The 17,577-nt window shown below is 30.4% G+C and overlaps 1 protein-coding gene across 4 annotated transcripts in view; it reads left to right on the plus strand.

The window, feature by feature from the left end:
• Positions 1–17,577, plus strand: part of LOC124372224 (E3 ubiquitin-protein ligase FANCL) — a 37,282-nt gene continuing 19,705 nt past the window's right edge. Inside the window, exons 1-2 of one of the 4 annotated variants that reach the window (XM_046830607.1) lie at positions 1–96; positions 16,616–16,766. In XM_046830607.1, coding sequence (XP_046686563.1) covers positions 16,677–16,766 — 90 coding nt within the window. In that variant the 5' untranslated portion in view covers positions 1–96; positions 16,616–16,676. Of the gene's footprint in view, positions 97–127; positions 306–4,605; positions 4,630–16,609; positions 16,767–17,577 lie in introns of those variants that run through there. The other 3 variants (XM_046830601.1, XM_046830614.1, XM_046830618.1) reach the window with 3 other exon arrangements.

Below are 17,577 nucleotides of genomic sequence, written 5' to 3' on the forward strand. Positions count from 1 at the left end.
TCGGTGCATTGGCGGAGTTATAAAGTTGCTTGAGTTGTGAATGTTTGTATTTGAAAGTAAAGTAGTAGTTTACAGTGTCATGTCATTTTAATTTATGTAGGTTATGTATTAAAACTGTGAAGTATTACTTATTGTATTACTGGTGTTTGGCGTGATTGTGTTGGTGCATTATTAGACTTTAGTTACTTGCTTCATTGGTTAAAATTTACTAAATAGGCTATGCTAAATTAGGCTCTTATTTCTATAGTTTTACTTAAAAGTTTCTTTTATTTTTCCTCTAATTAATGTTTTTATATTATTAATCTGTAAGTATTAATGTAATAACGTAAAGATAAAGGGTAGAGTATGATAAGTGGACCAGCTTTTTATATCGATTAGTTTAATCATCAATGCTTAATATTCAAACATCTTATATGGTCTATAAAGCATATAAGATATCTATAGTCATAACAATCATATTTAATATGATACTCATAGTTACAATCTCATAAATAATAAATAAGCTATAATGATCAAACAATTGGAATTTGAAATAGGAAAACTAATAAATAATAACGAAATGGTAACAACAACATAATAAACGTTTATAAAATTTCTTTTCACAATCCTCCACAAGCTTTTGACTGTCTGTTGTTATCTCTAAAAGAAAATAACTATAATATATGAAAAAGTGTTTATAGTCGATACAAGTTAAATATTGTTAAAAAATCAGTATCGGTTTGTTATATTGACAGTTATAATTGGGTAGGGTCCAATAAGCGGACCCGGTTTTTTATATCGAAGAATATAATCATCGATACCTAATATTCGCATATCGAATCATAGACTATCAATCGATATAAAAGTAATAACAATCATATGTTTTACATTAAAATGTGAATTTAATGATGTAACAAATAATAAATGAACATAACCAAAATCAGGGAAACTCATAACTTTAACTAAATGAAACAGAACGAAAACGTTTTTACTAAAGTTGTGTCCACCATTACCTTCTTTTAGCATCTGAAGACGACCATGTTAGCTCCTCTGACAGTTACATTTGTTACCTTTCCACAAATATCATATAATGGATTCTTAGGTCCTAACCCAACATTCTGAAGCCATAAAAACATGTTTTATCGTCTTTTAAAGCAATTTCGTGAAGCTTGCTAAGATTGACAGCCATTTTTAATACACAATGTTACTTATATGAAATTTAAAATATTACCTTAATTGTATTATTTGAAAGTGTTTACAGCTGTTCATATAGATTATTTGAGTTAATTGTTAAAAATAATTAATCAGTATCGATTGATTATATCGATGGTTATGATTAAGTAATATCGTTTGCCAATTTCGATATAAAAAACCGGGTCCGCTTATTGGACCCTACCCTTATAATTAAGTAATATCTTTTGCCAATGTTGATATAAAAAACTGGATCCGTTTATTGTACTCTTCCCAAGATAAATACTTTTAAATGAACAAAGTCTACTTTTATATTAATAATTGCCATTTGCAGTGGCAATTTTTGGGACTGTACTGTTCTACAGGACAAGTTCTGATAAATCCTATAAATAGTCCCGTACCTCAAAAACTTACGAGCTGATTTTGATCAAACTTTATAAAAATCCCAGACATAGTTCTCTATAATAGTACTACCCTCATTCTTAGGCCAGTCCTATTTTCGGAGCAGCTACTACATCAATGTTACAGCCTATGTCCTGAAAAACAAACCTATGGCTGGCCGTACCTCAAAAACGTACAAGCCGATTTTGATAAAACTGTACGTACTTACACACTCAATTCATAGTCTACTATGTTATGGTATTTAAACCTTATTCCTAGTCCAAACCTATTTTTGGAACATTGATGTTACAGAATATGTACTGAAAAACGAAACTATGGATGGTCGTACCTCAAAAACATATGAAATGTTGATAAAACAGCATACACATTCAATACATAGTCTACTAGGGTAGAGTACAATAAGTGGACCTGGTTTTTATATCAATTAGTACAATCATCAATACTGAATATTCATTTAACGAAAATACGTTTATAAATCATCTGAACATATCTATTGTTGTAATAGCAATCATATTTTAAATTAAAATCATTAATACAATGCTCATAGTAATAATCTTATAAATAATAAATGAGCTTTAACGATCAAACAAACTATTAGAACTGGAAATAGAAAAAAACTCATAAATAATAATGAAATTATAACAACATATTAAACATTTATAACAAGAAACACGAAATGTGTATAATTATTGATATTTTTTTCTGAGTAGCAATGATTAACCGCTTTCGAGAAGTTGTTGAAGCATCTCCTCTAGTAAACTGTACTTATTTTCTGTACAGATATTCACAGAGATAACCTGCAAACAGGTCGGCTAATATGCCACTTTTTAAACTTCGTTTCGTAGTCCTCTACAAGCTTTTGTCTGTCTGTTATTATCTATAGAAGAAAATATGTTTATTACACGAAAAATTGTTTATAGTTTATATAAGTTAGTTATTGTTGAAAAATCACTATTGGTTTGTTATGTTGAAAGTTATAATTATTTAATATCGTTTACCAATATCAATATAAAAACTGGGTCCGCTTATCGTACCTTGTCCGTCTACTATATTACAAACCTCATTCATAGGCCATGCCTATTTTCGGAGCTACATCGATTTTACAAACTATATACTGAAAAAGCCTATGGGATGGTTCTGTACCTCAAGAAATACGTACAGATTTCAATAAAACTTTGCATATTCATTTAAGATATAGTCCTCTGTATTATATTACTGCTCTTATTCTTCCCTAAGAAGTGTAAACATCAGTACTCTTCTAGAATCACATTTAGATACTCCTTAAGAGTGTTTTAAGTAATTTTAGAGTTACTTTGTTACTCTCCTGTTTTTCATTGTTTTGGCAACAGTTTCTTCTTCTGAGGTGAAGTTTGATTGTTGTTTTCCTCTTGTTTTATTGGACTTATTGGAGTATTTACTTATTTAAATATTTTTCCTATGTTCTGATTTGTCATATTTTGCTGCATAGTTAATAATAGTAAATGTTTTATTGCATTTACAATTATTCATTGTATAGCCATACCATTGTATCGTCATACAGGTATTGAATTTATAAATGTTTCACATATCCTTCCATCTAAATCCTTTTTTAACATAAATGTTATGAATTCATTCATCTCAAATCATTCAAATTGTTCCATTCTAGTCCCCGGTCAGTATTCCAAGTCTACAGTCTTCCTATCATTATGTGCCATGAACTTATCTGTACTCTAAAATGGTTTTGCAATTAACATAGTTTTCAGGCATATTTTAAATGCCCTAAGCATTGGGATACTTTTAATCGAATTTGGTAATCTGTTGACAGATTGAACTCTTGTATGTGAAGGCCAACAACATGTACTATCGTTCTGTGTTCAAGTAGCTAGTTCTCCACATAATTTTTTAAAATTTAAAGGTGGTGTTGTGATTTACAATTTCATTTTTTTGTACTAAAAACAATGCCACAATCTGTTTTGAAATATCTTTATTCAATGAGCTTTATCCAAAAAGATCCTAGGTAAGGTAATAATGGGAACAAGTGTATAATGAAAATAATCAGGAATAATGAATAGAGGAAAGCCAAGTAGAACAATGCTTTTTATATTTACCTAGATTAAGACCAGACACAATATATAAAATAGATGCAAACGAATAGCAGGGCACAGGCAATATAAGATTGAAAGACAGTTTGTTGGTGAGAGACAAAATATGAGGTCCATTTTCCACTTTAATAAAGTTCTTTAGGACTAGAAATATTTTCTGAATGCCTAAAAACATCTATTATTTAGACCAGTAAACAAAGGGAATGAGAAGAAGGGTATAGAGAATCATCGCTCCATTGCCAATCCCCTAAAATTATTAAAAAATATGTAGCAAACAATGTATATCAATATTTAAGGGGAGTTGAACGCAAAAATCGGCAAAAAAATGTTTTTTCGCTTTTATTTTTTATTTTATTATTTGATTCTTTCTGAACAATTTACTGCAATCCCTACATAAAAATGGCTTACCGTTGAGCTTTTATGATTTTTCAAATATAAGACTACATAACAAATTTCGCATCAACTTTGCCCTCCGCCTCCTAACACCTGGTGCAAATACAGGTTAGCAGAAGTAAATAAAGAAGAAATTACCTACAATCACAAACATTCTCTACCTCAAGCTGTATTGACAGCAATAAAACCTACATACAGAGATTTGTCAAGATTAGATCTACTAAAAAAAATGTCTTCACGGTAAAACCCAGAACGTGAACGAATCTTTCAACAATGTAGTGTGGAACCGAATCCCAAAAAATGTGTTTGTTGGAAGAGAGACTCTTGTATTAGGTGTTCATGATGCTGTTCTAAAATTCAATGAAGGTAACATTGGAAGGATCAAGGTTTTAAAGGAGTTAGGAATAAAAGACTGTGGCAAATACACCGTAAGGACATTGAAGAGCCTCGATGAAGTCAGGATGAGGAAGGCAGATCTGAAAGCAGAATCAATGACTAAGGAAGCAAGAATAAAGAAAAGGAGACAGTTATTAGGTGAGGAAGAGGAAATGGATGGTAGCTACTGTCCTGGAGGCTTCTAAAGGTAATATAAACTTATAATTATTTAGATTTTTTGTTTTCCGCTGTTTTTAAAAATTACCGGTTTTTAATATATATGTACCTTTTTCTCAGAAACTATAAATGCTACACACATGAAATGTTTACTGGTTATAAAGTAGCCTTTTAGAAGTATGTAGCTCTAGTTTTATCAAATTTCATCAATAAATAAATATTTAGAAAAATATTTTATCTTAAAATATAAAAATAAAAAATAACACAAATACAAAAAATTTTTTCTTTAGTTGTATCAATTATTTTACAAAGATTTTAGAGGTATAAATACGATATTATATCCTACACCTTGTGTAAAGATTTCAACTTCCTAACTGTTATGAGTTCTGAGAAAAAGGTACATAAAGTTACCTTATTTTAACATTGGGCCTTATGGACCGTTCAACTCCCCTTAATTTAAAATCATAAATTAAAAAAAAGTTAGTTTGCATTTTAAAAAGGAAAAAATACAGAATACTTCTAAAATTTAAAAAAAATTTATTGATTTCACTAACTTTGTTAGGATAATGTGATATACTATGTCTATTTACTGATTATCAAAAGAATCAAGGGTTAAGAAATCTTTATTGTTTTTAAGCACTTATGACAATGCAATGGACGTCACTTTTTCTTATAATTAAATGACCTACTCTTATCACACCTTTAATATCCTATAGAACAAGTGTAATGATTAGACATTTACAAAATTAGGTAAAAATAAATTTTATACATACATGGTAATGTGAATACCGCCACAATCTAGAGGATTGTCTGCTCATTAAAAAGAAAATAAAAGTAAATATTGTGTTAACAGCATCTCATTAAATATATATAACAAATCTAATACATTATATCGTCGGTGAAGGAACAATACCGCCTAAGTGACAATTCTAAAACTTTACAGGAGGCACAAAAAACTGCACCATATAGTTTACGACAGTTAATTTTGCATAAAACTTTTTTCGTAGCCTTTTAAATATGTTGTATAAACTATACAATATAACTTTGAATACTTTTTCTTAGTTTGCATTTGGTTATTTCACTTATGCGGTATTACTACGTTGTTTTATTGTTTCTTCAAAGTCAAAGTCAAATTCTTTATTGCCATAAACACATTTTATACATGTATGACATCGTCAATATTTAAACAGTGATACTAATAAATGTATTTAATAATTAGTACAATATAAAATGAACTCTTTTACATCATAGATACTTAATTCAATCAACAATGACTTAAGCTTAATTTTAAATTTATTGTCATCTAAGCATTTAATTTCCCTAGGTAACATATTATAAATTTTAATCCCCATTTCATATGTTGATTTAATGGTTGCTTGGTAATTGCATTGCCTGATTCTAAGCAAGTTTCTTTGTCTAGTATCATGATCATGAATTGAACTATTTGTAGGTAAAACATTTAAATTTATCCTAACATACAATAATAACTGTAGTATATACAATGATGTAACAGTCAGAATACCTAAATCTTTAAATAAAGGCTTACAGTGAGTCCTACAGCTAGCATTGCACATAATTCTTAAAACTCTCTTTTGCAAGATTAAAAGTTTTTTTATATTACTATCACAGCCCCAAACAATGATTCCATAAGATAAATGACTTTGTATGTATGCATAATATACTGACTTGTAGATGGGCGGTTTTAAACTTTGTAGTTAAGCGGTATTAGATTTTAAAAGTACTTCATATTTAGCAGTTAAGCGGTATTAAATCAATCATTTCATTATAACACAATATTTAATAGACATTTACATTTTGTAGATTACAAAAGGAAGTACATTTTTAAGTAGAAATATTTTAAATTATATTTTTACAGTTGGTCTAAACTGATGACACTATAGCAGTCAATAAAACAGCAGTTTGTATACATTAAGGCAAAAAATATCAGTCTTCCAAGTGAGGTAGTTGGTCGTAAAATGCATGACAGTCCTGTGGAAGGACACACATTAAATCTTGTAGGTCCTTATATTTAGAACTCTATACAGGTACTTTTTGATGGTACAATGGTGGGAATGCTGTTACAAACATACCTTGCTTTGGTCGTCTAGGTAACTCTACATAACTTGATTTGAAATCTAACTTTGTTTCAATCTTCCCATTAGGATTATATCTGATAGCTGCTATGTCATAAACCGTTGGGTCACCTTTACCTCGGCCAGGCCTGATAGATTGATAAATCAAAGTTTCTTTCTTTGAGAAGTCCATGAAATAATCATGGGTCAAGAATTTTGATTTATATGGAAAAGGTTTAACTCTGGCTTCTTGAGAAATTTGATGATACTGACTTGGGAGGTGTATTGATTTGCCTTTTAATGCAGTTTCGATTGTGCTGTGTACGGAGTCACACTCCATTTGGGTGTGTCCTTTTACTAAAAATTTCTGTTCTATTGAAATGTTTTTTTCAACTGCCAAATGCAGAAGAGCATTTGAAAACACTGCATTTTTGTTCTGATACGGGCATCCGTCAGACCATAAGATTACTGATTTAGGATCATCATTTAAGATAGACTTCAGAGTGTCAATGACACAAGTGGCAAACACTGATGCTACAAGTTCAGCAGTTGTCTCGTCAAACCAAAAGCACTGCACCTCCTTTGTGGAAAGATTGTACATAGTGAAGTTGTGAATATTTAACTTTGTCTTGTAATATAAGGCACTGGCATTTACACTTGGGCAGAGCTTAACTGCCTGAACATCTGAGCAGAAAACATAGCATTGGTTCAATTTAGCTTTCTCCTTATCTGCATCCTTTTCTTCTCTAGCTTCAATTTTTAATTTTACATGCTCGTTGTAGTCCTCATCAGTAACGTTGCCAACCTCATGACCCACACACACATCACACCTGTCCTTTTTAGGCTGATAAATGGCCAAATTCATTTGTTTGAAAAGGTTTTCAAAGAGAGTTCTGCTAATAACTGTAGATCCTACTTCAAGACAACGGTCTTTGTATACTCTGTAGAGATGAGATAGTGTAGTAAATATAGGTTCAAGATAGAGGCGCGTCGTAGACGTTCGACAGTAATGGGATGGCAACTTAGCCAGGCTCTGAAGGAAAGATTTTGCGAATTCTTTTGCCTGAGCTTTTTTAGGCTTTTCGGCGGAAGATGGACGTGTAACTGAAGCTTGAAGGGCCATGCCAGCAGACGTGTAGTTTTCTAGACTCTCATTACCACTGCATTTGTCACCAGATACCCAGTAACGAACTGTCCATTTTTTAATACCTAATGTTTGTAAGAACATCTTTTGACAGACCTGTCTCTTGATATCATCTATGCTTAAAAAGTATCTTAAGGTATCACCTCTTCTGCTTGTATCTGCAGCACCTTCTACAACAGTGGTCCTCCGTTTGACAACGGTTTTTTCTACCATATTCACTAGGTAAACTTTCCGCTGGTCCCAATTCATGCCTTTCCAGAAGTTTTCAAATATGGTTTTTCTCTGTTCTTGTGAAAAATCATGACAATGCCTAACTTTTGATTTTTTGCACATTGCTGACTGGCAGGGTGCCCCCATTTTTCGTTCTACCTTGTCCTGATCGTGAAATACCTTTCCTTCTTTTGTGCGCCTATACCCAACATAAGGTTTTCCACTCATTCTCAGCTGTTTATTTACATTTTTCTTCCAATTCTTAGAATTATTTTTCTTCCTTTTCCGTTCGGGAAGTATTGCAGCTTTCTCATCATTTTCGAAATTCTGAGTACTCGGAATTTCACCTGCTGTAACATTTAACGTGCTGTTACTTCTCTCTATGTCCAAATTGTCATGTTCGTTTTCTACAGGGTTTTCTTCTGGGTCCAAATCAGATTCAAATAGATTTTCAAAGTTTACATCATTATTGGAGTAAAGAATTTCTCCAGTGTCATTAATTTCAGTCACTTCTGTTAATTGATTGTCAGAAATCATAACTTGTTGGTCACCATCAGTGTCGTTCCCTCCTTCTTTATTTTGTAAGTAACGAAATTCTTGTAGGTTATTTGTCTGTATCTCCTCTTCTCGTTCCACTTGTTGGTTCTCCAAGGAAAACACTAAAAATAAGAAGAAAACTTGTTAACTTTGCAATATTTTGTTAGTTGTAACATAACACATCATTATACTTCTGTGTTAGTCTCCTTATAAAACACTTCCACAGAAACACCTGTTCCATCTAAAAATAAGTATAACACTTGGTACCGGTAAAGTTTACAATATTGCTGAGCTGTAGTGGAAGACATAATATACCTCTATCCTAGTTTTGATAGGTTGATTATGAGGCTGCATCAAACTGAAAAACAAGAAAGGGCCATCGGCAGTGTCCTACACTTACTAGATGTGATGTGTGTGATACTGATCACTGCCGTTGGTTTCCAGTGGGTTAAGTTGTAAAAATATTAGTGCATGCGATTAATGTTTTCAGCCTTTAATAAGACTTATTTCTCATACAACATACAACAGCTCAATTAATAATTGTTGCATTAGATACCAGTCATTTCAAAATAGACTGACAATATTGACTTAATTAATTGACAATAGACTTACCTTCAGGTATAATATGTTCTAAACCAGCATGAGTATCATCGATTTCAATTTCCGCTTCACTTGTGTCGAAATCAACTGGAGTGTCTGGGTCAAGAAGTGCCTGTATTATTTCATCTGCAGTTATTAATTTCGCCATATCATCAATCCTGAAACAATGAAGCAATTAAATACGGGAACACTTAATAATGTAAGTGTTTAGGTTGGTTGATAGCTGTAGTTTTTTTATATTTTTACATTAGACCTAACAGAACATAACGTACAATTATGTTAAATTACTTAATTGAATAATATTCACAAGACCCTTTCCATTAGTGCAGTTTAACATTGCAAAAATAAACCAACATCTAATTTGTAATACCGCCTAACTACAATTTATCATGTTGATTTTGTTCCAAATAATACCGCCTATCTACACACAGCTTAATCACTGGATTTATTTAAGAATCCAAACACTAAATAAGTATAACTATTGTGTAACTGTAACTAATATAATATAATTATGCTAACAATGAAAATAAGTAGAAGTGTATAATTAACATGCACTTCAAATGTACAAAATGAGGTGTCGAAGACAGCTTACCTGTTGCATTCAGTGTTGTTTAGTGACGACTAATGCAGTTGGGCGGTATTTCAGGCAGAAATCTGATTGGCGGTATTGTTCCATACGGTATAACTGCCCTATCTAACGGAATTTTTTTAAAACTACGACCAAGAAAGAAGCCTATTCACAGTACCTTTCTATTGGGACCAGTAACTCTATTTCCGAAAAATGTGTAGATAGGCGGTATTGTTTCTTCACCGACGATATACAGTATAAATTAAATAGGTAGTAAATAAATAACAATAAATTGATAACAATACAACAACAAATAAATAGCAAACATTAAATAGAGAACAAAACAACAAATAAAATATAACAACATAAATAAATAATAGGACATATAACAGGAAACAAAATCTTAATTATTAAAAAATTAAAGTACTAATATCGCAGGTTAAGTAGTCCTTAAAGAATAAAATTTTTTATCAACAAGCCAATTACTTACAACATATTTAAATCTACAAATAGACAAATGCCATGTTTTTTCAGGAAGTTTATTAAAAAGTTCAATCCTTATATAAGTAAAAGTGCCTTTAGTTTACTCCAATTGAACATTCATCTGTTCAAGCATATATTTTTTCTAGTACAGTAGGAGTGTATTTCTTGTCTACTAATAAAACTGTCTCTTATACTAAGTAAAATACAATAGATACACCTGGATGGAAGGGTCATAATTCTAAATTATGTTTTAAATTGGGACCCAAGAAACTCTATTGCCAACAGTTGCAATAATTCTAATTATTTTCTTTTGCCAAATGAACTCAGTTTTTAGCACTACTGTTTCCCCAAAGTGGCTTAATATGCTATGATTAACATTTCATTGCTGATACTATACTTTACTTACTTTCTTCTGTACTTAAACCTTTTTTTCTGAGTTAATTTTTCCCAAGCAGCTTTACATTTATTTTTTTAATTCATGATATATTTCTCATTGAATAATGTTTTCTCTTTTTTAATATTAGATCTATATGGAATTTTTGCTCTTGTGTACACATTTTTATATTGTAGTTCATGAACTGTAACTTTATTGTTCTTAAACTTATCATATAACATGACTACTATTTTCCTAATATTATCAATTCTTTTGTATGCCATTTATTACTTAACCTATTAGTATTGTCACTATTGCCTAACTTAATAATCTTTAAAAAGACAGCACACATTGACAGTGCTTGTCAAAACAAATTTAAAACAATGAAATGCTGCATCTACATGGTAAAACGTAGCTGTGACCAGCCTACATGAGTCGAATGTTCCCTAAAAGTTTCAATAGAATAATGGCGTTATCATTCTACTGGTTTTGGTTGAAATACCTTTTTTTATACCTGAGTTTGGAGCACTAATTGTGTGAAAATTTGCGTAAACTGCTGCGTGATCTGATGAATAAGGTTCAATAACATTATAAGTTACAGTACCTTTTTTTACATTAGTAAATATATTATAAAAGGCATGCCTCACCCCTCGTGTTTACTAGATTTAAACAATACATGTTATGGGAATACAGTAATAAAATCAAATCAAAAAATCTTTATTCATCAGATATATACACTAAGTATACAATTGAATAGTGTCCAAAGACTCGCAGTCTGTACATCTTAAAACTACTAATATAAGTACATATAAATCTATGAGGAGGTGGAAAAGTACTCCTCCAGAGAATACAATGCCTTGTTTATCAAAAAACATTTAACTGTGTTTTTGAATATTCTCAGATTAGTTAAATTTTTTATACTAGTGGGTAGATGTTTAAAAAATTTCAGCCCCATGTATGATGGTTTTTTCTCATAATACTTTAAATTGTGATGAGTTGTTACAATGTATTTTTTATTTCTGGTGTTGTATGGATGAGGTTCAAGATTTAATTCATTACTTATTTGATTATTTTTTGCAATTAGAATCGTGTCAAAAATATATTGGCCATATATTGTTAGAATTTGTAATTCTTTAAATTTCTCCTTTACTGTTTCATTGTAATCTAGTCTCAATATAATTCTAATTGCCCTTTTTTGTAGTTTAAGAATTTTATCCATATTTGTTTTTGTCGTTGCACCAAAGAGACATATTCCAAAAGATAAATGAGAGTGGAAATTTGCAAAATATATATTTCTTAGTGTTTTTTGGTTACAAAAAAACGACATCCTATAAAAAGAAAATATCCCCGAGCTTAATTTTGATAATATTTTATCCACATGTTTGTCCCAGCAATGTTGATCTATTGTTAGGCCGAGAAATTGTGTGCTTTTTTTACTCTCAATTTCTTCTGAGTTGTACGTAATTAATGGTTCAGATATCTGTTTGTTGTTGTGTCTTTTAAATCTTACAAAGTTAGTTTTTTGAGCATTTAACATTAAGTTGTGCTGCTTAAAGAAAGTTCCAATATTTTCTAATTCAATGAAACTTATTATCTCAACCTGTTCAACAGTATTGGCTGCTACTTTAAGATTTGAGTCGTCTGCATAAAGACACAGATTATTTTGGGGTGCACGTGTGAGTGCGCTCCCTACATCATTTATATACCAGAGGAACAGAAGAGGGCCCAAAATCGATCCCTGAGGGACACCATATCTAATCATTTCAGTTTCTGAAGAAACCCTTTAAGACTCTATTTTCATGCGTTCTATGGGTAATTTCTACAAATTGGCATCTATTGTAAATGTACGATTGAAACCACTTAATTGCATTTTTTTGTATTCCTAATGATTGTAATTTAGTTATCAGGTGAGAATGGCTTACACTATCGAATGCCTTAGATAGGTCCATAAAGATTCCTGCTGTATATTCACATTTGTCTACTGATTCGATTATAGACTCAACAAAAGATACAGCAGCGGTTATTACTGATTTTTGTGGTCTAAAACCGTGCTGAATATTAGTTAGTAATTTAGAATCCTCTAGGTATGTTATTAATTGTTTGTTAACTATTTTCTCATAAATTTTTGAAATTATCGGAAGAAGGGAAATTGAGCGATAGTTTGACACAGTTTCTGGTCAGTTTTTCTTATGGATTGGTATGATTTTTGATCTTTTAAGCTGATTTGGGAAAATCCCTGAAACAAATGATGAATTTATTAAGTGGCTTAAAATTTGGATTAAATACTGTTTGGTATTTTTGATCACTTTTATAGGGATTTCATCATATCCGGCAGAGTTTTTGTTCTTTATTGAGTTTATGGTTTTTTCCACCTCCTCTGCATCAATAAATTTAAAGTTAAAACCTTTTCTAATACATTGTGCTTGTTCCTTTTCGCTAACTTCTGTATTTTGACAACTAAATTCACCGATCTCCTGAACTACATGTACAAAGTATTTATTAAATACATTAGATACAGTTTTAGGACTATACCAACTTTTATTTCCCTCTTGCAAAGAGAGGTTTTTAGTTTCATTCTGATTTTTTTGCCTAACTTCAGAGTTAATAAGTGCCCACACTGTTTTTTGTATATTTGTAGATTTTTCTATTTTATTTTCAAAATAATCGGTTTTAGCTTGTGTTAATTTTATTTTATACTCACATTTTCTTTGTTTCAAGTCTTTATTTAAAAGAGCATTTGTCTTTCCTCTAGTTTTTTTAGCCAATTGTATTAGTTCTTTTTTGTCATTTTTAAGATCTTCTGAAATCCAATTTTGTTTACAAATTTTTTCAGTAACTAAGGTTTTAGGAAAAGAAATATCAAAATAATACTGTAAAGTATTATGAAACTCGTCATATTTTTTTTCAACAGAGGCCATGTAAACGTTCTCCCAAGCTTCATTTTTTAGGAGCCTATTAAATTCACTCATGTTTTGGGCTGAAAACTTGCGTATTTCGCGCTTTATAGGTAATTTTTTTTCGACTTTTATCTTTGGATTGTGAATATGCAGCAATTGTCCGTCATGATCTGAGAGACAGGTTATTAAGTTAGAGAGACCCCCTCTACAGTTAGTAAGGAATCATGACAGTTTTTTACTATGAAATTATCAATTGCTGATGCAGAATTTTCTGTTACTCTTGTCGGAAAATTGATAAGATACCTCATGTTGTGACTTTTTAATATATTTTTGAATAATTTGAGTTCATGGTCATTTTTTAAAACATTTATGTTAACGTCTCCCCCTATAACTATATGATCAAATTGTTTAAAAAAATAGTCAACTAATATGCTTAACCTATCTAAAAATACTACACAGTCTGACCTAGGCGATCTATATACCCCTATAGCCAACATTTTAAAGGAACCAACTCTATAGCTACAAGCACTAAACTCAAACTGTTTTTCTTCGAGTAATCTGTCTGACAAAGATTTAGGTACTTCCACCCGCTTCCAATTCAAACCCTCCTGGCAGAGCATCATGACTCCTCCTTTAGCAGTGTTCTCTCTACAGTAAAAACTGTGGAGAGTAAGTTAAAAAAATCTACATCAACACCAATTTTTTTATATTGATATTACTATCACCTGATATGATAAATTTCACGTTAGAATATTTTTTATTTATATAACCAAGTAGCTCATCAAAAAGACTTATAAAATCATTAATAAGAGAATTTGGTGTTTGATACATTTTTATAATGATAACATTTAAACTAACTAAAAAATACCTGTAACCTCAAAAACGAAATCGACACATCAGTGATCTAATTCAATAAACACATACACAAAAACCTGCTGGCACATATAACAAAGATGCTTCTGGACAAAGCCAGTGTTCATTTATAGTTAAAACATCTATATTTAAGTTATTTGACCATAGATTTAATTCTTCTAATTTATTTCTTATACATTGAATATTTAAGTGATTAACAACCAGGAATGAGTCCTTAGATTCTTGAGAGCTTCTACTTGTGGGCTGCAGTTTTTTCCAACTGGTAAGCAGTTCCCTGACACATTATAAGTACCTGGAGGAGGAGGTTATATATCTCATAGGCCCAGCCTGTGGTCAGGATCCTTCTTGGCAGTAATGGCTTTTACTACTTCTTCAGTTAACCACTTCTTTCCCCAAAAGTTAAGGCAGAGACCTTGACAAGCATGTAAAGCTCTCTCTGCTTTACTAGATTTCACTACTGTCACGTAGGAGTTCTTGCCACTAAGTTCTTCGAGGCGCTTATTTGTCTTTTCAACTTCTTTGTTGACACAGAACCAATTAACCAGATCATAACGGTGTGAAGGTCTACTAAAATAATGTTTGTATTTGTAGCTCTGTCCAAGGCTTCAGATATTAAAGTAAAAGCTTTTGCTTCATTTTTTACCACATCATTTGTGCCACATACCATCACCATGTAATCGTTTTTATTTAAATTTACTTTTTATAATTTATAATCGATGCAATAGAGTATATGGAATTTATTAAGGTACTAAAAAAATAGGACTAATATGGGTTAAATAAGCTGGTTTGAATTGTACCTGAAAAATAGAATATTTCAAGTAAAAGAAGACTTTTTATAGTGAATTAAGAGATTTTCTATGGTATTCCAAGACTAAGGCCGCTTATTGTTTTTTGTATATATCAATGAAATTTTGAAATAAAAATAATGTCATATATGGGCATATGCTGATACAGCCACAAAAATCAACAAATCTTCCATTCAGACTTCACCAAACTATCGAAGTGAGCTAATCATAAAGGACTCATCATTTCTTAAAAACTCAGTTGCTCTACTGAGCATTCGGATCGTGTCTTAAAACATCATAGTAAACCTGATGATGAGAACATATTTTCGTCTAAATAACACTTTGTAATATACTACTACTATACACTTTAAATAAATGGTTAAACTTAATTTGTATTCTGATGATTATAGCTAGAAATAATAAATAACTCAGTATGATACAAATGTGAACTTTAATGATGATAAATTGACATACAGGTTTGAATTTTGAAACAAGATGGCGGATACATTAATGGTAAAGTTTTTTAAATATAGTTCTTAAATTTTAGGGCAGGGTGGTTGTGCTGGCTTAATGTTAAAATAGAAGTACTAGGTATTGATTTTAATAAAAGATATATTGTAATTTGAAAAATAATTTTGTTAAATTTTAATTATATTAATTTTGAATTGTTAGCCAAATCGAATGTTCCTGGGTTTTATGTTCTTCCAATGGATCACTGTTAAATTTAAAAGGAATTTTCTCACCCAATGTCTGTCTTCTGCTTCTCTGTACTTCAGTGATAATATGAATTTAATAAATTAACCTTTCTTTTGAATCAAATACTGCTGAATAAATGTAACCAGTTTCTTTATTTAAATAATAATAATCTTGCTTCACTTCTTCTATATCCCTCTCTCCTCTTCACTTTTTAAACCTCTGCTCTCTTCACTCAACAATCATCCCTGCACACTGTATCACTGACTTTAGTTTACTTTATAACTTTTGAGTTTTGTATGTAATATATATATATATATATATATATATATATATATATATATATATATATATATATGTAATATATATATATATATATATATATATATATGTAATATAATATATGTAATATATTTAATTTTGTATTATTGTTTTTATTAAAATTTGAGACAATTTATAATTAATTATTCCTTAATTATTTAATTATTATTACTAATAAATTTCTAAATTAAATTAAATATTTAAATGAATGCGAGATGGGTGTATGAAATGAATCATTACAACTTTATGGCTGCTGAGTAAACCAGACAGACCTCTTTTGTGTTCTAGGTCTCTGATGTCATTTTTATATATAAATGTTACCCGTTGCAATCAGGTCTGTTATTTGTGAATATCTATATTAATTACTGAATGTAACATTGATAAATATTTTAATATCTAAATCAAAACGAACCAGGAAGTGTAAACCACAACAGATTGTTGAAAACAGTTTTTAGTTTCAGGTATCACAGACTTTTTATTTATAATTTCATTTGTTATGATTTTGGAGACTGAGAAGATACAATGGAACAAATATCAAAAATCTTAAATCACTTTCCATTGCTAATTCCCAGCACAGATTTTAAATTGTGGTCTGGAAGTATATTTTTTAAGGTGAGAACCTAATTAGAAAGAAGATTATTTAGGTCTAATATCATTTGATAGTTATTATAAGAATATGTGATATAACTATATAAATGCTTGATATTGACATATATTACGTTTAGTGCATACAGTAGTATGCCATACAGTATTGTAGTAATAGGTATCTGTCCAATGCATTCTATAACAACAAATAGCAACAAGTAACAAGAAGCATTATAAACAATATAAGTTTCAGTTTTGTTAATATTCCGTCAACCATATAGTAACTTCTGTACCTTGTCAAACCCATATTGGTCCCTTTATAAGGTTTTTTAAAATTGTTTCAAAGTATGCAAGTTTCATGCAAAGCTGCACTTATTGTGTGCGTGTGCATGTGTGTGTGTATGTGTGTGTGTGTGTGTGTAATTAAAAAAATCTTGGGAGAAAAATAAACATACATGTTGTGTTGCAAAAATATAAAAACTCATAAAACTATTTGCTGAATTCTTGTTGGTGATTAAAAAAAATGTTTCTATAAAACCAGTAATTTTATCACATAGGCTAAAATGTAAGCGTTCCATTGAAAATAACATGTAAATGATCATTCTTATCTGATTAAAGGTTGAAACTTTTCAATTCAATTCAAATATATGTTATTCATTATTTGACATGAAGGACAAATAAAGAATATAAAAATATAAATTATATAACTAAAAAACTATATATTAACTATGTATATTGCTAACTATCACAACAAAAATCTTCAAATTAATAAAGGGACTTTCTAATATTAAGGAATCCTTCATCTTATATTTAAAAGTCTTAATGTTACTAATTTTCA

The sequence above is a fragment of the Homalodisca vitripennis genome, chromosome 1 (assembly GCF_021130785.1).
Source record: "Homalodisca vitripennis isolate AUS2020 chromosome 1, UT_GWSS_2.1, whole genome shotgun sequence".
Classification (NCBI taxonomy): Eukaryota; Metazoa; Arthropoda; class Insecta; order Hemiptera; family Cicadellidae; genus Homalodisca; species Homalodisca vitripennis.